At 37.7% G+C, this 26,484-nt stretch overlaps 1 protein-coding gene across 1 annotated transcript in view; it reads right to left on the bottom strand.

The window, feature by feature from the left end:
• Positions 1 to 26,213, bottom strand: part of NR5A2 (nuclear receptor subfamily 5 group A member 2) — an 81,789-nt gene extending 55,576 nt beyond the window's left edge. The window contains exons 1-3 of the mRNA XM_059821935.1: positions 26,095 to 26,213; positions 24,664 to 24,805; positions 21,275 to 21,921 (exon numbers count right to left, since the gene is read on the bottom strand). Coding sequence (XP_059677918.1) covers positions 21,275 to 21,921; positions 24,664 to 24,805; positions 26,095 to 26,199 — 894 coding nt within the window. The 5' untranslated portion in view covers positions 26,200 to 26,213. The remainder of the gene's footprint in view (positions 1 to 21,274; positions 21,922 to 24,663; positions 24,806 to 26,094) is intronic.
• Positions 26,214 to 26,484: the final 271 nt, after the last annotated feature.

Here is a 26,484-nt window from a genome sequence, read left to right as displayed (position 1 = left end):
AATGAAACTGAGTGATATAACTTCTGTTAGTCACTAAGAATAATGGCAGATCTATCAGGTTTATACAGATAAGAGCTTTGTGAGTTTATCTGAAAGCCCACATAATGGCTCTCATTTAGCAGTAACCTAGAAAAACAGACCTAGCAATTCTATTCAGGGTTTTAATTCATTGTTTATGTATATGATCTCTCTTCCGCCTTGTGATCAGATCACCTGTCTAATCATGAAAATATGAATCTGTTTAGCAGATACATCTATTTCCAGTTGTAAAGTACTTCTGAAAACAATGCTCTTTCAAAGTCTAAATGGAAGAACCGAGCTAGCCATACAATACCACTGGGAAATGTTTCTGAACTCTTAGGTTAATAGACAGGGGAACTGGTGAGAACTTTGTATGTTAATAGTGAGAATGTGGACATTTCAATGCTCGCACAGCTTGAATCCTTCATTCACCAGCCTAAATTATAAATACTTTCCAGGCAGAAACTGCTATGCTTAAAAATATCCCAATAGAAAATCCTTACATTAGTATAACACTGATTGAAATTTTAACACTGCACAATATGTTATATAGAAAATTAAAACAGCAGTCGCAAACTTGTCTCTGAGTCCTGCACAGATACTGTGTTCTTTGCAATGTAGCACTGAATTTTCTATTATTATGCAACAGATATAAAAATAGGTAATGAAATTTGGTATTAGTACAAGATATACATATTGTGGAGGAGAGACTTTATAATGACACCCTTAGAAATGTATTTGCATTTTTAAACGGGAGGTATGTTATCAAACTTCTTTTAAAGAGAAGAATTCTAATATTTCTTCTATCTTTAAGAAGAAACTGAGAGAGAGTATACGCATAATACACACGTGTATGGTATGCAGGATGCTGTAGTATCGCTCAAGGACTTGTGTGAATTTTGTGAGACCACATAACTCATAGCGGTGAACCACAATTAAATAAATCACATCACCAAAATGGGCATACCTTTTTTCCTACCACTATGATGTGGATTTTACATCATGTTCTTTCCAAGCAAACTTAAAAGCTATTCTGTAATAGAAGTGGTTTAGATTTAAAAGGGTTTTAGAATTCTGATATTATATTTGTAACTTTCCACTAATAAAGCAAGGAACTGAATACACATCCAATAGTACAGGCCCCAGAAGGACTTTGATTCAGGAAAGTGCTTTACATGTTTATTGAAACATTTGTCCTGATCTCACTGGTGGGAAGAAGACGCTTATACGCTTTCACTAAAACGAAGGTGATTCTTCTGAACAGGGGCAAGGGTAAGTAAATGTATAGCATATACAGAACTAAAATACCTTTTGTATAAATAATAATAATATATTTTTTAAATTCAGTGTCTCACGCTCAACAAGTGCTAGAAGTAAGTGCTGCCTCCCAATGGAAATGTGAAGTTTGTTTCCCAATAGAATAAACCACACAATTTCTAGTCCTGTTGTTTTATCAGATGTTCGATCTTCAACTTACTTCTAGTAGGAATTGAACAATTTTCATACTGGACTTCACAATCAAATGTTTTATGAACTTCATATCATGGGCTCAGAACGCAGAGTTTCTCGACTAAGGCGGGGTTTTTTTCCCTTTAACAGCTACTTGAAAACTGGTCAGGAATATGAGGAAGCAAAAATGGATTAGTGGTAGAGTTCAAATGATGTCATGAAGTTCATGATAAGTACAACTTATCGTATAATTCTGCAATTTACCACATACTTCCACAACTCATAACTGCAATATCACTGTCACACATATGCTATCAACAGATGCATCTGTCTGGTCACAGAAGCTATGGCTGCATCAGGGATATCTACTAGTGGCATCTATTTAGATGGTTGTTAGGTATCTGAGTACAAATAAGTGATACACATTCTTTTATAATCAATGAAACATGTCACTAGTTTCTGTGTAACACAGGAATGGATGAATGGATATTTTGTAAAAAAAAGGTCTTTCCAGTTTCCACTGTAAGCAAACACTTACAGGCAGAGAACATTCATGAAAACTTTCAGAACAAAAAGATAATCTTCTGGGAAAGTTACAATAGATCGACAATACACGTCTAGAATCAAAATGCTTCCTCAGCCTCGACAGAATAAATAATAAATGTTTTCTAGGTAACTACTGCAGCTCTTGTGATAACATATATATTAATAAATTAAAAACATCTGTAGATTGACAAGTGCAGTCTTTTACCGGAAAGCCAACAGCTAATTATGAAAACCTGACTTGACTAATCAATTATTCAGATGAGCATTAGGTGCCTATTATATGCGTAAACATGGGAATTATATTTTCCCTAAGTAACTTTCTAAAATAACAAACCCAAAACATGCAAACTTGAAATAGAAAGAAATGGCACTATTATGCACTTATTGCACATGCAGAACTCCCACTGAATTATTCAGGGAACACTGAATCGGGAGCCTCCGTCTTCTGACTCTGAGCAACACGGCAGTAGCAGCACATGCCATGTTGTATTTGTTATGCATGTAATATTGATTTAGCTCATTCTTGCTGGTCATGTTTCAAATTCATTTCATGTTTAGGAGGTAAGGGAAAGGAGAAGTATCCCTAGATTGATATTTGCAATATATTTTTACGCCTGTTGAACACAAGATTATAGGGTAAATTAATAAGACCATGGCTTTTGAGTGCAGGAAGAATAAGCCTTTGAGAAGGAGCACAAGTGAGGTAATGAACTGTGTTTTGAGAAGGTTTATATTTGCTTTATTCCCCACCTCCTGTACGTAAAGATTTGGAGAGTGCTAGTTATACAGAACGGATTCACTGGTTTTTCATTTAATTTGTGAGGCACAAAACACAGTAAGGTAATGCATAATCGTCCTTTGCATTTAGAAGAGACCATGCTCTTAAACAGAATACAGCAACAGCAAAACCAGAAATAGATGTGACCAGACACCTGCTGACAAACAGTGACAAATCCCACTGACACTGCTGTGACCCCCAGTTAGTCAAGATTTAATTAAGGGGTATAATTAAGTCAGTGGAACAGAACACTAATGAGTGGTGTTTTTTAATATGGGTAATTACACATAAGAATACAAAGTAAGCTAGGCCCCTAAATATATCATTAAAATGAACAGTATAGAATGACAGTCACAGCTTTAAGTACTTTTTTTCTTTCTCTGCAACAATGCAGGTTGAAACAACACAGCTCATCAAGCATCTGAACACGTGCTAACAAATGCTATTGGCCCAATCCTGCATGTGTCTAAGCATGTTGGTAACATGACCTTGGAGGCACAATGTTCACTAGTAAGGCTAGATGTGCATGGGTTTGCTGGGCTCTGTCTGTCATTGTGTTTGCATGTGTTTGTACCATGCAGGGGGCACTTTGACTCATTTTCTAACAAATTACATTCTGTTGCTATTCTCTTACAAGTAACATATCCCCTAGATTTAATTTATCAAGTGTGTTGATGACAAGACATACATTACAAATTGTTCCTATGATTATCTGTGCGTTGAGCGCAATATACCCTTACAATCAAACTACAGAGATTTCTTATGGCAGTGGTACTTTATGCCTGATCCAATTCTCTAGAATTTATTTTGGGAATCTTTAGGCAGTTGAAAGAAATAGCTGAAATATCTTTGTCTACATGATATTTGCTTATATTTCAAACAGAAAAGTATTGTAAAGCAGATTTACTGGACCAACATGTTAAACTGGGGTGGAAAATATCATCATGAATAATGATGACAATGGTAGGAGAAAACCGACTTTCCTCCGGTCTCAAAGATTTAAAAGAATGCCTGTGTAGTTTGGGGCCAGCCCTCTGCCAGGATTACTCTATATGCTCCCAGCTGGTAGCCTGCAGTTCATGACAGCCTTTTATCCGTTATCAAAGCAACAAGTGGAAAAGCAGATCCTCCTGCCTGCTAACACTCTGTTCAGTTCTCTCTGTAGAATTTCTGCTTCTAAATCTTTCCTTTTAACAAGTCCTCAGATTTCCTTCCTACTGCTGCAGGAGACACTAAATATGTCTCTCAAGTCTTTAGCTCACTTGTCTAACTTAAACTCTGCAGGACACTAAAGGAAGAGAGAATAATTACATTACAACAAGCCGTTTTCTACAGGAACTGAATGAAATGTAGAATGAGCCCGATCCTGCTCACACTAGAGTGCTGAGAGGTTAGCAGTTGAGTTCACTGACAGCAAAACCAGATCCCAATTACTCAAACAACACAGTACCGATATAACACTTCAATTACAATTTCAGACTGAGACATGAGTTAGGCTTAAATTTAATCTACTAACCTACTCATCTACTTACTTCTATAAGTAAAAATTTTACTATAACAAAAGCAAAGCAAACAAACTACGTTGAAACTTATGTCATATATACTGTGCTTACTTTGCTTTTTTAGTGGTATAGGAAACATCAAAAAAGGTAGAACTGGGAGATATTTAAGTATAATTAATGTGAATTCTTTCAAGCAAAATCTATCCACTGAAACTGAACAGTTATTTGTTATTAAAGAAAATCTAAATGAACATACTCGATATAGTAAAAAGATACATCCCACTTTCCTTAAATCATGCTGTCATAGAGTAATGGGTCTTAGAAACGCAATCCTAGAACAATTACTACAAGTATATTTTTAAAATCAAGAGAAAAACTTAACAAGCTGTTATGTAGGCTATGTTAAACCATGATATATGTTAAGGGGGTTTATTTCTTTTTTAAACTCTTTGTTTTTTAAACAGATTTTCCCATGATTTACGACAGTCATGCAATGACAGAAGATGCTGTGGGAATGCCAGCGTGGCAGTGAATCCAGGACTTGCTCCCTCTGAACTGAGGCCTTTGCCACCGGGCTCCTCCGTGCATGCCTAGGTGCTTCCTCGAGCCAGGCACAACAGAGGGAGCAGGGGCCAGATCCTGCCAACGGTCTGCCCTGCCCGCAGTACAGTCCTATTGCACTTAGCAGAATTAGACCTCTGCATCTAACCCTACTCATTTAAGCCCTTTAGAGATTTTTAATGCATACGAAAGCATGATTTGGCTCTGGGTCCTCTGGCACTTTGCTGAGACATGGGCAGTAGCACCTCATTTTTACGAGGTGCCTGAGTTAACTGTTCTGCATAGGGCCCCAATAAATGTAATCTTAAGATACAGAGTCACTATTTTTGGTTTTTTGCACGACCTGGAGCACATGTGAAAACCCTAACAAAGCTGAAATACAATAAAACAAGAGGGGTCGTAAAAATTACGTAAATTGTTTCCCCGGTTTTATCTTTCTGCGGGTATGTGCCAGTATAATATACGGGATTAGCTGGAGCGACTTCCGCCTGGGCTGCAGACACACAGATGCATAATGGATCCCTGACATCTTCTTCTCCCCCATTTTTGTCCCCGTGAGGCTGCCCCTGTCCACTGCGTATGAATGAACAGAAGTGCCTTTCATCCCCCACTTGCCTGGTGCTTCAAAAGGAACTACAAAAATAGCAGCAACAAAAATCCAGCCGCCTGCCAAAAGGCCCGCACACGTCCCATTCTCACAGGCATGCGAAAGGTTGGAGAGCTCAGCAAAATTTTTATGTACGGGAGCAGGCCCAAGGAAAACTCACACGCCATAACCAATTGTGGACAGAGGATCATCTATCAGCAGACAAATGCAGGAACTCCAGAATGTCTCTCCTCAAATGAAATAATATATCTTTGAAAGCCAATGCCCGTTTTAGGCCTGAGGCCCATATATCAAGCCTGAGAGGCTTGTGGATACGCTCCAGGGCCATTAACCTTCCACCTGTTTCCCCTTGTCCTTCAGGATGAGACCCTGCCCTTGATTTTACTCCCTTCCCCTGTTCATCTTCCGACAGAGTGTAAATGTAAAGCAGAGGGCCTGCGAAATAATTCAAAGGCAATGGACCAGGGACATGGTTACAAATCTCTGCCACTGGCACTGTGACTTATGCAGGCAGTTTGTCACACATGAGCCAGGTGACCTCTGTGACATAACAGAGAAAAATATCGCCTGAGATCAAAAGATGAGATTCAGAGCACTCTAACTAACTCTGGTGTACACAGCCGCGCTCCGCGGTGGCCAAGGGTTTCCTCTCTTTCGAATAGTGCTCGCTCCACTCGCTAGCGGGCAGGCTGCGGTCCTGCTAATTTCAGTAATCTCTTTTTGTCTCGTCTCTTCGGAAATCTTTCCTGTAACCTGAACATCAAAATTTGCCTCCTCCTGACACCTCTCTTTTTCAAAAAAGATAATTAAATTGACAAGGAGAGACAGCAAAATGTCATTCAGCAGATAAAAATTAACACATAAAAAGCAGTCTCATTGGAAATTCTGGAATAGTCACTTTTGCAAATGGGTCTGTTTTAATACAGTAATTTTCTAAATGCTAAGTAATACTAAAACTTTTGTATGAGCACATGCAGTCTCTGGTACTGCAATGAGAAGTCTTCCAAGTCTAAAACATTTATTGGGATTCAACTGTCATAACGGTTAAAATAAGAGTAGAGTTAGTATTAAAAACGATGTAATGCACCCAGATAACACACATTGTTACCAATTCGTATTTTACAAAGAGATATACTACAGAACCAGAATAACAGTCACTTGAAATAAAGCCTAATCAGATTGATTTTTTTTTTTAATTCTTGAATTCATTTTTCAAGCTGTGTGCTACATAGGAAGTTTCCCAGCTGTTTTGTACATTCAAGACTTCTCTGCTGGGTGCAGACAAAAGAATAAGGCCTAATGCGGTGTTTCTCTTTCACTCCCTGTAACCTAATGGTATGTCTGGTATGGACATTTAATTTTGTCTATTTCATAAATTAAAAAAAACCCACAACTGTCACAGTATCCCTGGCATGATGATGAAATGAGAAATACAACTGTAGCTAGATCAGCCTAAATCCCGTTCTAATCCTAAATCACTTTGGCACTTGCCAACACCTAGTTGATGAAAAACTCAATTTAACCCATGAATGTATATAAAAATACACATATGCAGACACACACACAAAAATTCAGCACATTGCTTACAAGTGTGCAAAACACTGTCTCATCAGCTATTTCATTCTGTTTTATCACATGCTGACTTTGAAAATTTTGCACAGAGTTCAAGCTCTTACCCAAAATCATCTGAAGGGATAGTGTTCAACCGCAGAAACATATCTAAATTTGCTAAATCTAAAAGCATAAAAAAAGTTGAACTATGGATAGGACTTGAAGGTAAATCATGCAGTAGTTATAAAGAAATGCACAGCTGAAAATCATTTCATGTTTCCCATTGACTAAAGCTTGACGTAGAGCATTAAACAACTCTTTTGCGGAACACTGCAACAGTAAACACTGTAAATGTAAAATTAATATTACAAAAAGATTACTGTGAAGTGTTACCATATGCATCTGTGAAAATAAGACAGTTGTTTGATTTTACAGTGCTAAAACATTTTGCTTTTGTTCGGGCCCTGTGATTACACACACCTTTTGCTCTTTTTAATATCTCTAAAGAAAGCCTGCCAGAGATACAACAGTCAGCAACTACATGAGAGTTTTGTCACTGATTTTAGTGAACTCCAATTCATATCCCAGATGTCTTCATTTTTGAAAATACCTAGAGTGTTACTTTTTGATGTAAAATGTAGGTGATATATCCAAGAGTTCTGGCAGTCAGATCTTTAGCTCTCTTTGACACTCCTACTGAATATATTAATTTGTATTTAGGCCTGATTTCACTTAGGCTTTCTGCATCCTTTTTTTTTTTAAATATTTTATGTATCCCTGAAAAAAATTAATATTTAATTTAAAGAGCACCTAGGCCAATCCATTGCCTTTTACAGTAAGTATGATCTAGTGCATCTGCTTTTGTAATATTCATGAAATTTGGAAATCATATGTTACTCTAATAGAGGATTTTGCTCATTTGAGTGTTTGATCAGTTTTGAATGCCCAAATGGCCTATGAGAATTTCTAAGACATAAAGAAACTACTTTAAAATGTTATTATATGTATAAAAATACCATTATTTTAATATAATAAATTATAGTCTTTATAAATACACACTCAGATACACATGAAAAGATTTGTCCCATTTACCCCTCACCATGTGCTTTTTGTGTAAATAGCTACTGACCATCAAATATTTTATAAGATTAAAAGTTACAGCATCCTGATTCTAAAGAAGATAATTTGACTCTTGTTGGTTTTAATATAACTTAATATCTTGTCTTGAGGAAAAAGCCTTAAATTAATTGGTTGACATAATACACAGACGCTACAAGTCCAGTTAATTGTATTTTTGAGTGCTTATGCCTCCCTGATTCAGTCATTTAAAACAAAAGAAAACAAGGAGTATTTAACATTTAATAATAATAATAATAATAATAATAATAATAATAATAATAATAATAATAATTTGGGACATGAATCATTCCTTACATTCTTTTCCAGCTACAGACAATTTCTGTTGGGAAAAGTGCCATATAGTATCGACAGTGACAACAAATTGTATTGTCCGGTGAACATCTGTTTCCGACTCCCACACTGATATTGCAGGTTGGGTACTTCTGATTTAGTCCTCACAGGCTGCCCGACCACAGAGGAACTGGAAATTACTGGTACGTTCAACTTTTATTATTGGAACACAGGAAAACTTTATCATCATGCTGGGAATTTCTGTGTCTTTTGAAATATTGGAAAGAGGGTTATATTAGCACAGAAAGCCAGATGCAATAGTTCTTAAGAAGAAGGAGAAAAGCGGCTCCTGTTCATTGTGTCTGTCAGTACATGTGGGTATGCAAGTCTGAGATGAAAATCTCAAAATGGAACGGTATTTCCGTTTTCAAGATGCAAGGTTTGATGGTGAGGGTTTGGGGGTGGGGATGTTGTTTATTTTTAATAAAACCAGCGGCACTGCCAAAAAGGACCAGACTCTCCCTGTCTTGCTCAGTATGTAGCATTGTGTCCCTATAAAAAATATCTCTGAAAACCAAAGCAGTTTCTATAGGACAGAGCAGGCTGAGGGTTGCAGGATTTAGCCCTAGAGAATGTCAGTCTCAAAGAAAGAACTGATCTTTCGTAACTCATATTTATTGCACCAAGTTACTATGATAGCAACTTATAGGGAAAGGCTGTGTTAACTAGCTAAAATTATTACTGTTAAAAGACCCAAAGACAATACTAAGCAATCTTTTCAAAACTGAGGGGAGTTTGTTAAAATGATCAATGTAATTTTTTCTCACAGTTATGCCACCATTTGTTATTCAGCCTGGAGAAAAAGGTAAAGTTCCGCTTTGGCAGGGACAGAGGAGAAATGAAGATACATTCTCGATAGGCACCATGTGCCAGTTTGCTTAAGCTCCAACTCCTGATCTGTAAATACAACAGCCAGTGCTGGGATAAACTAGTGAAAACTATCCTCTTTTACAGAGAAAGAGGGAGAGAGAGAAACTCCACTGAAAATCCTATTAAAACTAATTAGAGTTGCCAGCATGCAAGGGAATCAAAGGCAAAACATGTGGAGCTTACACTGAAGTCAAGCGGAGAAGGATAGACCTTAAAGGAGAAGCATGCAAATTAAAAATATATGCTGTTCAACGTTACCAAATGAGCTAGCCATGTAAACATTGACTTTGAGGTGTAACCCTTCCTACTGGGAACATTCCTCTGAAAGTTCATCCTTAGTCAGGAGAGAGCATTGTCCTCAACCATGCTTGCAGAATGAGAACCTATCTTGTGAATGACAGGTCCAAAACAAAGTAAAGTAGTTGCCACGTGTTTATTTCTACTTAAAGTTGTTATTATTATTGTTGCTGTTGTTAATATTCTTGCTGTTTATTCACTGTGTCATAAACAAGGACCATTGTTTTCCAAGTCCTGCATCAGAAAGACAGTTTTTTGATGCTACTCCTTACAGCGATTTTGGATTTCTCAGACTAGAAAGTCTGGGTAGAATCTTAGCAATATTGCCAATATTCAAAATACTGTTGGGAGATTCTAGGTCTTGGCCTCAAATGCAGAAAATTGCCTGATCTTGCTTTTCATGAGTGTAATATGTACTTATATATGTACTAATGCAAACAATACTCCAATAGTATCTGTTTGTCAGTACCTTGCTTTCTATCACCCTCTCTTCTCTCCATATGTAGATAGATGGAATATCAGTGATTGTGGAGTAGTTACAAAAGAAGCTGAAACTATTTTATACCATGGTGACCCGGGCATGAGCTACACATTAGTCTTGGCTACCACTTGCACACTAGATGATTTGCACCACCACCTAATTTAGTCTCATGCCTCCCAGCAGCCTGTCTACTACATCCCTGCCATCTCCAACAATTCTTTCTAATGTCAGGGCTGTTATGCCCTAAAACTACTGCACAGACAAATGGGAGTAGAACCAGAGACTTCAGGCAATTGTCACCTGTTATTCTCCCTATGTTTTTGCTGTTACCTGAAGGAAAGTTACTAGTTTGGATTAACTATCTTTGTGGCTTTATCATGATTCTTACTGAGCTCCAGGAGTAGCAATATGGAAAGGAGACTGTTTGCCTGTCTGACCCACCCACTCTGAACCTTTTTCCTCAAAGATTTCCACCTTTTCCCAAAACGGTGCACAAGGAGTTTAAGGGGCTGGCACTGAAAAACACAGATTGTTGTTGAAGATCTCTGTGGGATAGGTCAGTGGAGCCCAGAGCCACAAATAACTGTAGTTACTGCCTCCTATGTAGTAGCTGTGGTATTAACATTATTCCCAAGAAAGAGAAAGTAAAAGAAGAGGAAATAAGTAACAAAAAGGGCACTTAGAAATAACACGTAGCAAATGAAAGGTAAAATCTCGACACAGGCAGCTTTACAGAAGAAAACAGGAAACTGGGACATGCTGTGAGTAAAACTGGAAATACAGTATTCAAGATCTCAACGTGCACTCTTATTCGGACAAAATTCTCATTGCCTTCAGTAAAATTTTCTTCTGATAAGCAGTAAAAGACTGGGCCCATAAGCACAATCTGACTTACACTGAAAATTACTATATGTCAGACTGACTTGTTCAGCTCTCTATTTAGGAGAGTAAGCAGTTGCAGGTACAGATTTATTTCCTTGTACAGGGAATTCTGGCCATAGCATGGAGATAAGGATGGTTCCCAGCACTCTGGTCTCTTTTCTCCCCATACCTTGAAGAGGGATGAAGTAGATTAGAGGATAACTAGACAGCCCTGTCTCTACCACCCCTAAAGTGCTGGATTAGCCCTCAGACTAAAGGGCTGGTGCACAATGGCTGCAGCAAGCTGCTTCTCGAGTGGTGAGGGATTATGACTCAGCACCACCAGTCACTGTGTTTGCTCATTACTCAGGACAAATTGTGAGACTGCAGTAAGTATTCCCCAGCAAATACCAAAAGGTATCCAGATGAAACAGACAGACGGTGCTGACTGTAACACCAGAATAAAGATACAATTCTTCGTCACATCCAGTGTCACTTAGCCAGGGTGATGTTTCCTGTATTCAGCAAACATGCCAGTAAAAGAATTTCCTTGGCATACAGACAACGTGGAAGTGTCCTTTTAAAAATCAGTTAATATACCAACAGAACTCATGAGCTAGCTGGAACCATTTCCTATGCTATGGAAAGAACAGTTGAATAAGGTTAACCAAGACATTTCACCCTCCCAACCTCCCCCCTCCCCATCTATTTCTGGATGTCTTCTTTTGTTCACCCTTTGCTAATTATAGTGGCCTTGCTTAGGTGATATTTATAGTCTTAAAAGAGTTGCCTGACTTTTAGAACACTTTATTCATGTATATTTCCTGTGTTTATTGTTGCCTTCACTAATTTTTTAAATTAAATTTACTTGATCCAAGATTTTATTTAGCAACAAATATCAAAGTACCTTTTCTTTCAACAAATGGAAGAGCTGTATTTAGATGTAAAAAGCATTTTTCTATTTCTGAATTTCTGAAAACAGATTTCAGTTTCTTTCCCTCTCCAAGTGATGGGTATGACAGATGATTCCAGAATTAGACAAAATGACATTTCTTTTTTCACCACAGTATGATTATTTGGTATGTTATTTTACTAATTTATCATATCTTTTTTTTGTTTGTAATGGTTGCTTTTAATGACTGGGGTGTTTCCAAGACACAGTGTTAAATATTTATTTGCCCAAACTGCCCTGATGTTTGCCTAACCACCTATAACTGAACTTCTACCAGTTACAAGAGTGGAAAAAAGACATTGAGGATGTCCATCTAAAACTATAGCTTCACTTTTCCACTGGCACTGTATTTTATCTCTTTCTTAGTTTTTCTCAATTCCTTCTTAAATTTGCCCTTTTATATCTTCTGTAGTTGCTCTACAAATGTGCCTGTACTGATGCCAATAGCAACAACTTTCAGTCCCTGTTTCAAAACAGCAAATAAAGAACATTTTAGGGAAAAATTTGGTGTGTGTCTTTCAACTCTACTGAAAGCAGATGGATTTGGGGAAACGTTAAAGCAAAGCGTGAGACTAACTGGCGGTTTGCCTTTCAGCAGAGACCCTTTCTCCTTCCCTGGTAGCTGCCGTTCACTCAGAGATGTGCAGGCAGAAGTAAGGGTGCTGCACCTCTGCGGAGGACAAGCCCAGGCAGCTACGGCCCTGTTCAGTGTGCTGGCACCCTGATGCCTGTTTACGTATCTCCTTTTTACACCCAAGCAGTGTTGCCTAGCAGGACAGGTGAAGGGCACAGCAGCCTGTTGCAGCCCACTCCTAATGGTGACATGGGGAAGGAGGTGGCCCCTTCCCAGGGAGGGGCTGCTAGAGCCCCTCAGCCCTGCTCCCACCCAGGCCGTCCACGCCTCGAGCCCAGGGTTGGGCACCGACCCCGACACACACCTTGCCCTTCCCCGCAGCAGGGTTTGAGTGCCATGCAGGTGCAGAAACGCGGGCAGCAGAGTGGCTGCCGAGGGGACAGTGTTCAGCCTCACGCGGCACCTCAGCTGCCCACCCGTAGCCCTTTTACACAGCAAAGAGTCAGTCTCAGGTCAGGGAGAAGGAACGTGTGAGAGAGGCAGAGCCACAGCCCTTGAGTTAGCTGCCAGAGTTATTTGCTGATGTCCTGTGCAGGGCACAGCTCCTCTTCCTGACACAGGGCCTTGAGAGCACCTGCAGGCCCTAACGGCCCCACCTGGCCCCCACCCACGGAGCCATTTAAGCTCCAGCCAAGGCCCTGGCCCTCCCTCAGCTGCCTCACAGGTAAGGTTCTCGTGCTGCCTGTGTGTGCCCTTACCTTGTCCTTTCAAATCATACCTCGTCCCTGGGGCTCGCAAGGCCCCGTGTGAGGGTGGTGGGGTGAGCCAGTCCTGCCTGCCCCCCCGGGGCCTGCCCCCCTGGGGCCTGCCCTGGTTTGGGCGCAGGGGCGGCAGGCCTGTGCCCCTCAGAGGGCTGAGGAGGTGGGGGCGGCAGCGCCTGGTGGTTTCTGTGGCGTGTGGAGAGCGAATGTTTCAAATCAATTTTATAATGTGGTAAGACAGTGTGTTGCGATTTAGCCAACATTAACTCTGAAAAAAACTGTGCTTTTTATTCAGAGTTGAAATGAAACTTGATGATTAAGAGGTTTCTTGTTAGGAAAAAAAAAACAAAACCAAAATCAGAAAACAGTTAAAGGCTGTCTTAAAGACAGTGATGTTATATTTCAGTTTGCTTTTAACTGCTCTTTCCAGCCAGATAGGGAAAAAGTGGGAAGGATTAAATAGCTACTTTATATGTCACTTTACTAAAAGATCTGTACTGGACTCACTTAATAGAGTACCAGATTTTGGACATTGCCACTCTCTTCACATTGGCTATAATGGCGCTCAAACCAGATGTTTATCATTTATTTGGATATTTCTTGAATTGCACTCAGGTTTGAACTAATTTTTAAAATATTATTTCCTCTGGTACTAAAACTCACCCTTTCTTGAGGTTGCTATTTTTGCATATTGGCTTATGGGGGTTGGGGGGAACAAGGAACTGAATTTTATTTCCAGCACATGAAGTTTTTCTTTGCTTACTTTTGCAAGCAGTCTTGTAACTTGAGGCTATGAAATACAGCAAGCCATGATAGCTTCAATGCATGACAAAAAAAATTAAATCTATGGCTAAGTTTTTGGCTAGCATAAAATGACATGTTTCCCTGGCAATAGATGGGTTGTTGTATTTTAGAAGTCCGAAAATCTACTTGTTAATGCATACTGGCCAAAGTTTGGAACTAGAGAGATACCAGATAGATAAGTGCAGTCTGCCTCTTGATTTTACTCCCTCTATTTGAAACTCCATTTTATAATAATTTCAAAATTGGAAATGGAGAAGACTTAAGTCCTCTAGTATGTTCCTGTGCTTATATAGCTATATAGTGTGTCCAACCTGTTCTAAGTGATTTTACAATTTACAGCACAATTTGAAAGCTCTCAGTTCTCAGGACTTTTCTCCAATGAGTCTGATGACTGAGTGTTGTGGAAACTATCTTATTGGTTCTACTACAGGTAGAACACTGTTCCTCACTCTCCAAGGTCTTTGTTTTGTTCAGATGTTGTGCTTCTACCTGACTGCTGTATGGTTGTATTCATTGCTTCATCAAGCTATGAATATTCACATTTCTTAATCTTTCTTCATAAATCACGCTTTCCTCTGCTTTTCTTGTCATTTGTCAGCATTTTTCAGCCCTAGAGCTGATTATGTGAGCTATTGACTCCACAGTGCTGTATATACAAAGATGGTCATCCCTTGATCTGGAGCAGCTTACCTCTACATATGAAAGTATAGAAGAACATCCATTTATATTATAGGGCTTCAGCAGGGCTGACAGGAAGTCTGTAAGTGACTTCAGCATGGCTAGGACTTCATGATTCTTTAGGTGATCCTAAAGGCTACAGGTTAACAGAAGAACATCCTTAAATCTGAACAGCCTTGATAGATTTATAGAGGCAAACTTTCACTGTAACTGGGAAACATCCCATACACAGAAATATCATACAGGTATTGTACGCAAGTGCTGGATCTGAATGATACAGATATCATACAAAAACACTGGATCTGAATGAAACAAGTTCTCTTCCTGTAGTAAGATTTACTGCCTGATTGTAAGAAATGTCATAATTTGCGGGGGGTGGGGGTGGGGTGGGGTGGCTTTTTTGTGGCAAAAACTTGCAAAAAATGGAGTTCTTTGCAAGTGAAGATCTGTCTTTCTACCAATAAAACTGTGACTTTCTTAAGCAAAACTAGGAAATTTATCTGATTTTCCAAGAGACTAGAATTGTTTAATTTTTAATGTGCAAAGCTCTCTCCATTATTTGTCAAAAAGATCAAATTCTCACAGCAGAAAATAACAGTTAAAAACTGTGGTCTGGAAATACAATAGATTATGTTAACATGGCTGAGCATTCACTGTTCAGTTTCTCAGCCAGCAGAGCAGTCATTATTAGAATTCACTTTCATATCACTTTGGACTAGCCGCAGCATGCAAAATCTAAAGAGCACTACTTTTTCACGTTGCCCTACAGCAATGTGATATATGTTTGGTAATGCACCCAAGTAATCTTTCTACTGGCACTGCTGACAATTGTCAAACTTAAATTGGAAACTCACACTTTGAAGAAAAAAATTAAACTGTAATATTAAACTTCTGTTTTGTGTAAAAAAAAAAAAAAAAAAAAAAAAAAAAAAAGCCTCCAACTCACAGATGAACATGCAAGGGTGGCTCTTCCGTCCCATCAAGGCTGCAGTGCCTGCTTCAGGCCATGTGACAGGAGTGGCTGTAGCTATGTAATTCTCCATGTCCAAACTGCAGCCTACTATATCTCTGCTTGTCACTAGCATTAGGATGGGCTGGACAGCTTTTGGAATTGTTACTTGCTCAGATTTTCTCTAACAGTAACAAAACATTGTTATTGCATCATGGCTATTCATGGGAACCTGGGTAAGCTTGTTACAGTGAACTTGGGACTGCAGATCCACTCAAGTGTAGAAGTGGCAGCCCTTCAAAAAACACCTACATGGAGCATAGCTCTTAGTCTCAGCATGATGCTTAACATCAGTTTTGGATGGAAAAATGACTAAATCCAGAGTGACTGAACTCGGTCTCCTGCTGTCAGAGGTGGTAACGTTATATGGCAGAGTGAAACTAAAGTATCCAGCTCTGACATGAATGGACAAAGGAGAATGTCATCTTTCTCCTTACCTCTAGAAAAAGTACCAGAGGCTTAGCACTGAACAAACTGTTTAGAAAGGCTGCAAAATTACATGCCCGCATGCTGAAATACAGCATTTACTCTCATCCTTTGTTCAGAGGAGAGGCAGAAGAAAATCATGAAGTTAACTTCTAACAGCGTTCCCCTACAAGGTTCAGCTAGGTGGCAGGTATAATCCCATGCTTCATTAAGCCCTGGTTTCTCTGCTGAGGCTTCCTTCTATAGCAATGATTCTACAGTTTGTGAATTAAACTAATGATTCTAAAGCAAAGACTTACTTGGCTGTGTAAGAGAAATACTTTTCCCTTACCTCCAAATTTTTTAAGTATTTGAGAAATATTTTTTTTCAGATCCAGATACGCTTAAGCCAGACTAAAAATCAACAGTCACACATGACAACATTTTAACTAATCTGATGATTACTGACATTAAGGGAAGTCCTGGACCTCAGTTTCTGGCAGCTTCCCTGATCAAAAGAACACTGCAGAACTTCTCTTTCATCAGCTATGTTAGTTACGTTTCCTGTCCTGATAAACGCATGCTACAAAGTCCAAAAGCACTTCAAGTTATCAAATTGCCTTTGATTACTTAAGTCTAAATAATATATCAACCTTTCATCACCCTGAAGAACTTCTAAGGTATTCCACTGCTGATATTTTTTCTCAAAAACCCACAACCCTATTTTTTTCCTATTCTGTGTTAATTCAGTTTAATAATTGGATTTCTGTACTGTAATTCCTTATTTTTTATGCATTACTTGATACTTAGTAACATAGAGACTGCAATTTGAAATTAAAGCTGATATATTGCGTATTATATTGCTATATCTATCTAAATACATTTTACAGAAAAAATTAAGAGACTCCAGGAGTTCTGTTAATCCTATTCACACTACGTTTGCGCTGCTTTAAGACATAATTTGAAACTCTGATAATATAGTTGTACTTACGGGAAATATGTAATACAAAACTAGGCCTCTCTTAGCTTACTAGCTGCCAAAACATCTGTGTTACCATGTACAGTACAAGTTCTATAGATAGGGTCATTTCGAGATACGTGCTTAAACCATTGTTTCTTTGAACGCCACATTTGCAGCTAGTGTAAGTATGGACAAATTTATACTTATAGCAAGAAATCTGTCCCAGAACTGATACAGTCTGACATCAATGACTGGCCTAAATTTGCAAACTCAGTGAATAGTTCTAGGATGAGCTTCTTTAACATGAAGTACACTGACTCTTCCTGCAATCATTCACTAAATGGATTTGTGCTCACATAGTACTTTGACCTATGACATCCTCACTAAAATAGCCAAATAAGTCAAGGTAATATTTTGAGTCACAAGTCCTTTAGTGCCTGTTTTGTGACTATCAACATTTAGTTAATTTTCTGATCCTCAGCCAGGAGAAAGTATCCTGAGGACAGTTCTACAGTGCAGGTCTTCTTTTCTTCCTGCCCCAAGCAGAGACTGCTTTCTTTTATGGGTTCAGGAGTACTTAGCTTTGGAAGTAGTTGTTGAATTTTCCCTGATGCAGGCTGATGAGGAAAGAGCAGTCCAGTGGAACTGTCTGCATCCTTTCTCGGGGCCAGCTAACCTTTGGACTCTAGAAACTCTTGCAATATTTTCTTTTTAGCTTTGTACAAAGACCTTTCACCTGACTAAGACAGCTGGCCACAAATCTAGCATCCCCAAGGCATTCCCGAGTTTTCTTAGCTGAGGATAAGATGGATATATCTTACTTTTATATTTACTGAGCTTTCAACAACTCCAGAATAGCAAACAAAGGCCTTCTTTACTATTACTATTAGTATCATCATGAGTCTACTGGGAGGTTATCTCTGTATTCTTATTTCATCTGTCTTCAAAGAACTATACAGAAACATTTCTCATTATGAATAAGGAACTAATATGTGATGTCAAAACCCAGAATTTGTGATGTAATGACTAATTACAAAGTATTCTGACTTCATGAGACAGATAAGTATATTGCGAATTTTAGCGGGTGTTAAATTCAAAGTTACTGGATTGCAACTGGCTGCTTTGGATCTTACTCTGACATTATTATTAATTCTGACTAGTTTGCTTCATTAATATTTCCATTAATTTCTGATATCCAACATGAAGATGAGAGGATCTGCTCCTTAGCAAGTATGAGCATTAGCCTTAAATTACATACTTAAATTCATACACAGGTCAAATCCTGTAAAATGCAGTGCATGCCGTAGGTAGTTTCGCCCAGTCAATATTTTTACCTTTTACATGCTTACATGTATAACACATTCCAAAAGACATGTTGACAATTTGTAGAGCAACGAGTGAGAAGATTGTGATAAGCGTAAGCTGATAAAAGCTTCATAAAATAAAATTTTAAAACATGTTTGTTATCACTTGAGATCTCTTTAAGAAATCAAATTTTCAGCTAAATAGAAAGAAAAAGAGGAAACTTAAAAACTGTAGTTTAGTGGTGTTTTTTATTATCTCTAGGGTAAATGTGGCCTAAACCACTGATGGACTGGGACAGCATTTTTTATCATGTCCTCCTTTTTAGTCCCTCCTGAACTCTGCTAACGACAAATCTCTAGGTGTAGCAGAAAGGAAAATGTTTGCGCTTTTATATGAATTGAAGAGACAAATGTGTAAGACTAAATTTAGAATGAAGTGAAAAGATATAGTAAAGAATTGCAAACATGCTGTTTAGCAACTCACAGCCAGTTTTGCAAGGCATCACTTATCGTGACAAAATCAAAATGAATTTCATACAAACTGCATTTGTACTTTTTTACTGTTTAATTATTTGAGTAATTTAAAATTTTAGTCCCAGAGATCTGCTAATGCACTTGTCTAATCTGAAAGACGTCTCAAGATTCAGTTGTTTAGACAAGTAGGAATAATAGAAAAGTATCTTCTCAAGCAAATACATACTTCTTAGCTGTGTATATGTAGGGAACAAAGTTAGCTGTTCTGAAAATCTAGCTGCATTTTTATCACAGTTGCCTTTTCCCTTCCTTCTGCATTTAAAATCTCTGTCATACCCTTAGGTGTTTTTTTTGTTTCCCCTCTCTCACAGGTATTCATGTTCTGTGGAGCAATCTGAAATAGTTGCTTTAGCTACCTTGATCAGAAGGAGCTGAAACCATGGGTGGACAGAAGAGAGCTGTGGCCAGGAAAGGTTTGAAAATCCTTTGTTTAATTCTGATCATCTCCTCTCAGCTGCAAAGAGAGATGGCATTGCCTGGTGCTGTTAACAATGTAGATAGTCTGATCTAAACATGTTCTGAGCACCTCACTTTTTTGAAGTTGAGAAACTTCAAGTTCTTAGCATTGTGTGTAATCTGGTCCCTAAATATTGGATGTGGATGGCTTTCCAAGTGTGTTGTTATTGTTCTGGAATGCTGTGCAGTTTAGTTGATCTTGTCCAACTAAAAAAAAAGAAAAAAGATCTGGATATGCCAGAAGGTATGAAACTGTCTGAACTCTAAGTTTCTAAGATGTAAAGTGTACAAATACTAAGGTATGTAGTCCCTGACATTTAGAACATAGTCTATTGGAAATGTAACATGTTTGCAATTTTCATTTTTAAATTCTTTAAAAAGGGTAGCATGGCTTATAGCTTACTATAAAATTGTAAACAGCTTAGCAAGCAAAGATGTGACAATCTTTTCCTCTTTAGTCCATTTTCTTTTTCCCCTCTGAGTAAACCTCCTCCCTTCTTTCTTCTTATCTAGACTGAGTTTTTAATGGTTCCTGCAATGATTCTCATGAAAAATTGGAGAGAAGCTGGAATTGTATGTGCAACATATACAGCTTGCTTTTCTTGTAATCAGGCTTTATTTCATGTGCCCACATCATTATGGTTATGACAGAAATACTGTTGTGGCAAGCATCCTGACTGCAGCTTTTTAATGGGATCTCCCTTCTGCGCTCTTGATTCATGTAGATTCAATTCTCAGTGAACTTCTACAGTAATTGTTGTATTTGGATATTGTATTATTTTCCCTTAGCTTGACAGTAGTCAGCAAGAAATTATAGGTGGTCACAAAACTTTACACATTTCAGCAGCAAATAGTTGTGGCAAAAATGTCTCTGTAGCAGACAGATTCAGTAACTAGCAATATAATAGGGAAATTCAGATGTGATGTGAGTTCATCATCTTGAGGGTTTTTTTGAGACAGAAGATCTTTTATTCATTCCAGAGCTAATTTCTGTATTGAGAGAGGTTAAAAGCCATAGTTTATCTCTATTGTCTGATCCTAAATTTCTGGCTTACAATTTCAGACCTGACCACAACAGATCACAAAACTGCCTTAACAAAAAGTCTGAGAAATGTAAATGGGTGAATTTCCGGCCACTAGAGCGCTGTGCGTGAGGATTTATTGGGTGCTTCAGCAAAATTAAGAACCTAAAGGTCATTGTAGCCAGCCTAGATTAAAGGAATCCCCCCATGTGTCAGTGGGTAATGAGAACCAAAAGAAGTCCTTCAGGTATCTTCCTCCTCACTTTCTGTTCTGTGTATACCCTGCTTAGGATTCAGCCTTCATGGTTAACTACACACATGAGAATGCACAAAATAATATCCCAGTGAGAAAGTGAATAAGTGAATATTCCAGACATGGACTTATATAAGGAATGTACAGAGATGGACAGAAATAGCATTCCCCCTTGTGTTAAATGAGGTAATAAAATAATTACATAAATGAATGTAGAATGGTGTAACTCTGAATACAAGCCAGACAGTGAGCAATGCTGATAGGGAACGAGTGAAATTCGTATGAGGCCCTGTGGAGGTTAATAACAGTTGTGATAAACAGTCAAGTACAGAAGAGCTGAACTGAAACTTGAATCACTTTCCTACAGCTAATTACAGGCTCAGGTGGAAGACAACTACAAGTTTCTCCTCGTAATAGTCTACCTACTTCAAGCCAAAGAAATTAAGAATGAGATGCTTGGGGAAAAAAAAAGATAAACCATACTTTCTTGCTTCAAGTACAACATTGTAACAAATGGTATTTTTTTTTCTTGATCAGATGATAATATAATGTAAGATTGTTACCTACCTTAAGTTCTCTAAAAAAGATGCTACTCCTAGCCCACTCAACAATGGAGAAGAGGGTTTGGTCAGCCATTTTACACATAAGCCCGAATGTGTTGAGCTTCTCATGTTTGCTTCTGTTGGCTTGCTCTTGCTGCAGATATGCCATGATCTTAGCTTGCACTTGCGGCTCATCTGGCTCACATTTCAGGAGTTCCAGTATCAGATGTGGAATACTTGCTGGTGAGCTTGTTTGATAACTATCCATGTATGAGTAGCCCATTATTGACTCTGGTGAACTAGTGTAAGGGTCAGGGTACTCGGACTTGATAGCACGGCTTGGAAAATGGCCATAGGTTTGGTAACCTTGCAAACTGCCATGGGGCGGCATTGTCATACTAATTGGAGAGGTTACAAAGGGACTTCTGTCATAGTCTGTAGGAGGCAAGGCAGTGTGGTTCAGAGGTAGGCCTTTGGAGGCAGAATGGATGTTCTGGATTGCAGAGGATATTGTCAGGTCAGTCGGCATTGCTTGGATCACCTGAGTCATGGCTTCCAGTTTAAGTCCATTTGCTCGGATAAGAGCTTTCTTCTGCTGCTTCAATGCCCTGTCTCTCTTGTACATTGGTCCAAACTTGTTTCGACCGCCACGCATTCGGTCAGCTCGCACAGCTATCAGGGGAGAGGAGGAAGTAAATCATAATTAAAACTTGGAATCAACATTCTTTACTGAAACATACGTTATGACAGAGCAGAAATGTAAAAATGTAACTCCTTTACTTTTTTTTCAAATTCAAAGTAGCACTTTTACTCCTAAAGAAAAAGATTTATTTTGACTTAACAAATGTCACTTTTTTCTTGTAATTTAAATATCACATGCACATATTACTAACATAGAAGGACTTCTCTTTACACTGATTAGGACACAGGGACAAACACAATGGTTGGCTACAGGAATTTCACACCTGCTATGGGATCATGTGGCGATCTCAAAGTATATTTGGTTTTATGTCAAGCTATTATGTCATTAAGAAACAAGGGCTGATGTCCAGAATTTGTCTGAGACGTATCCAGCGGACCACATTGTCTCATTATAATCATTCCATTACTGCCTTCCACCGCAGCAAAACATCTGAAACGTAAATTGCGAAATGTTCAGTAGTCACAAAAGGGAATGCGTTTTTCTTGGCAAAAAGGAAATATTTCCTTTTGGTGATTCTGTTCAGGTTGGTGTAAAACTTTTAGATGTCTAGTTAGCTGAACAGCTCTACAGAAATGTTTAGCTGCAGTTGGAATGTGCAGAGAGAAAGCTGTCAGCTTGCTGCTTTCCACACAGAAGGTAGAAGTGAAACAGAAACTATTGACACTGTTCTGGCTTGTAATATCTCTGGAATTAGAAATAATTAAAACAAATACACCTCAACAGCTGCCTTGGGAGTCATACTAGTGGTCTCTGTCACAGCAGTGTCTGTCACCATGGTATATATGTAATGGACTAGCGAGGAGCCCTCACCAAGCCCACCTTGCCCAACGGCAGTTAGATTGAAAGAGGAACCTTTGACAGCCTGGTGACATGTTGAGACTGCTGAGATTGCTGGAGGTTAAGTTCTTGAGCTTTTTATCTTGGGGATTAGTAGAACATTAAAAATTTATTATGAATGCTAGATACGCATAATACTGTACATTATCATAAGGACTTTAACGTTTAATGATTTTTTTGGTCCATGGTAATTTATGAACTAGACTTTAAGGCTATACATATCACTATCAGGGAAATACACATATAAATGTCACAAGTATTTACAATTATGGAAGCACGTGTTCTTCCAATTTTCTAAACAAAGGAAAAGAAATTGTATGGATGTGCAGATAAGGAAGGTAAAGTACATTTTCTAGAGTATCTTTAAAACTACAGGCACTGCTTAAATTTGTAGTAAAAATGCTGCTGCTAACGTTGCTCTTGAATGTTGATTTTGAGCAAAATGCAGGAAATTAAAATATTTAAATCACCATGCTGGTAAACGTAATTAACTTTAAATCTGTATACATAGTACCCTTTCAGGTATTCGACAGTTAAAAACTGTGAGCCAAACTGGATTAGCAAATGCTTTTGTATAACTCCTATAGAAATTAAGGTGAACTGCATGTAATCACAGAAGACAAAATTTGGTCCTGTATCATTGTCAGCAACTGAAAGGAGTTAAAAGTAGGAGTAGATAAATGTATTTTACCCTTATTCTTAACACCGACAATGAGAAAAGGATTCCAAATGTCGTGTTATTGTACTATTTGAATTTGGAAGAATATGCAGTGATTCAGAATATTTAGTCCAGTGTGTCAGTGCTAGCTCAGTCTTGTGGGCAAATAGAATAGTATTGAATCTATCAAACTGCAAGAAGCTGATTTTTCTGTTTATCTTCAGTTATATCAACAGATTTCCTTTGCCATACTCAGGTGATTGGGTCTTATCCTTTATGGTTCCCTTAATGGGTTATGGTTTCCCTCCTTGGCCTGATTTTTCCTGGTTAAGCGTCTAGGGTGAATGCTGTTACAGTACAATTGTAAGAATAAGGAATTTAGGACCTTGTCCTTGGTCAAGCAGAAATTTCATTTGCTGTGAAATCTGAATTTTAGTATTTTATGTATCAAAGTTAGAATGAACTGTGTATGATTCTCAAATTTGAGTCGATGATAATTTTGCATTCAATTATCTCGAAGGGTATTGTACACTTTTCATCGTTCTCTGTACATTAGAGAGTGAAATGAAGTCCAAAAGTATACTTCAAAATGCCTTATACCGTTTCGTTTCTAATAGCATCTCAGGTATAGCATCACAAAAGTACAGGACACAACTTTAGATTACTTGGTTCCTTAATCCCAAAGGCAAGTCAGTGTGACAAAACCCCTTATTTTATCTGTTTCCCTGTTTTCTGCCTTATTGTCAGAAGAATATATATATATTAAAAACCCTAGATAAAACATAAATAAAAACTAAATAAAATCAGATCACTCTCCATAGCAATGACTAATTATTTTTTTCTAATCTGGACACTTCTTACATATTTCATGTTTAATCTAAATTAAGTCCTTTTAAAAAGCTGCAAAACTATTCTATCTAGATCCATTCATTCACAAACTCTAAAATACTGAAATATCAGATTATAGACATATATGAAAAAAGGATGGCTTTGACTAGTTGTTAGTGATTTACCATTTACTCATTAGATTTTTTTATAAAGCAATGATTTCATTGAGCACACAGTCACTTTTTACAATAATTTCAAAAACATGATAAATATGTAGCATTTTTTAAAATAAAATAGTATGTTTCATATAATAACATATGTAATCCTATTATTTTCAGAAATTAATCTATAGTATAGTTGACAATATCAGCAAGACTATAGCTCTTACCTTCCAATTTCATTCCAACACTTAGACATTTTTGAAATCGACAGTAAGGGCATCGTTTTCTCTGTGTTTTGTCAATCTGGCAATTCTGATTTTCTATACATGTGTACCTTTTGTTATTCTGGACTGTTCGCTTAAAGAATCCCTGTATGATAGATACAGAAGTTAGCCTGTTTTGCTTGAATAGCGTGTTTCAGCATTTTATTTTATGGAAATCATTGTGACATATTTTTCAGACACCACTCAAGCACTTACGAAGTTACATAGTTTATTTTAAATTACAGTGATATGTACCCAGGAGAAAACCGCCAGACTCCAGAGGAGGTTTTCTTGTGTTAGTGCTATGTTTTATAGACTTATGTCAAAGCTTGGTAAGACTGGCTACAGTCTCCTGTGCCCCTAACAGGGGTAGCAGAAATAGTGAGGCTGACTAGTTCTTTCTGTATTCTTTAATCATTGCAAAATGATTAAAGTCTTCCTTTTAAAGTAGTTTTACATTAAATAAGTAGAGACACTGTTGCAGAGATAACAAATGCAGAATACCTCTGGCTGCTGTACATCCCTGTGGTGCATGCTAGAGGCATAATAAGTGCTTGTTGTTCATTTCTCATTGATTATTTTTTAATGAAAATATAATGTGCTAAGTTAATTTTTCCATGCAACTAAATATTTTAAATTGCATTGTTTTGGCAAATGAGTTTCCTTTACAGTGCATTACTTACATAACCTTAAAGAACTTTAAAAAAATTTACATTATAAATTTGACATGTCATAAATTCATAACTATTTAAGCTCTTTAGTATAATAGAGCCATGCAGATACATTTATCTTCCAATATGATAAGTTGCACTTGCAAATATTTTATTCTCAAAATTAATGAATGATCTAAAGCAAATCATACATTATTTGCTTGACTTGTGTGTGTCAAGTGAGCTCTGACAGTTATAATTTGTATAAAAAAGTGCATGGTCATTATAGTCACAGAAATTTACATTGTAATATTGAAGGATGAAACATCTTGAAGCTGCATTAGATCTTGCAAATCTGATCTGTATTGAGGATACTTTTTCTGCTTCATTCTCCAGGAACAGAAATACTCTGAATGTATATAAATCAACTAAAATCAATATTTAGGACAGTTAGGAATGAAAGTTGTTCTAGAACTACATCACAACAACAAAATACTTAAAAGCAATTATAAAACTACAATGCAAAACAGTCCAAGTTGTTTCCATTTGTGCAGATGAGATCTCTCCAAGAGACTTCTAAATCCTAAAGCTTTTTGGTGGTTATTTTTTTTATGTGAATGTAACAAGAAACATATCAGAAATAAGCCAAATTATTACACATCTGTTTTAATTATCATTTTTTCTGCTTATATATGAAACTTTTTTTTGCTGTACTTGTGTTTGTATGAAGTAATTAGTACAGAACCTTGCAGCTTTCACAGGTGAGAAGTCCATAATGGTACCCAGACACTTTATCTCCACAGACTGGACACAGTTCCTCAAGGTCTTCATCATAAGAGTAATTCACCATTTTAAACTGGGACACTGGGGAAAGGAGGGAATAGCACATTCAATTAGAATTTACATTAACAACTCAAATTTTCTGCAACTGTTCTCATCTAGAGAGAAAGCCCACTTAAACACACACACCACTGCAAATTGGGGGGAAAAAAGTTTTATTTTTAAAAATACAGCTTGCATTGAGACATGCAACTTCCCATCAACAGCAAATCCGCATGATACTTAGCAAGTGGAACAGAAACCATCAGCTCCTCAGTTTTATGTTCTAAATATTTATATTTACAGAGTGCCCTTC

Source organism: Gavia stellata, chromosome 10 (genome assembly GCF_030936135.1).
Source record: "Gavia stellata isolate bGavSte3 chromosome 10, bGavSte3.hap2, whole genome shotgun sequence".
NCBI classification, from domain to species: domain Eukaryota; kingdom Metazoa; phylum Chordata; class Aves; order Gaviiformes; family Gaviidae; genus Gavia; species Gavia stellata.
The sequence above is the reverse complement of the archived record's forward strand: the minus strand, read 5'-3'. Positions and strand labels throughout refer to the sequence as shown.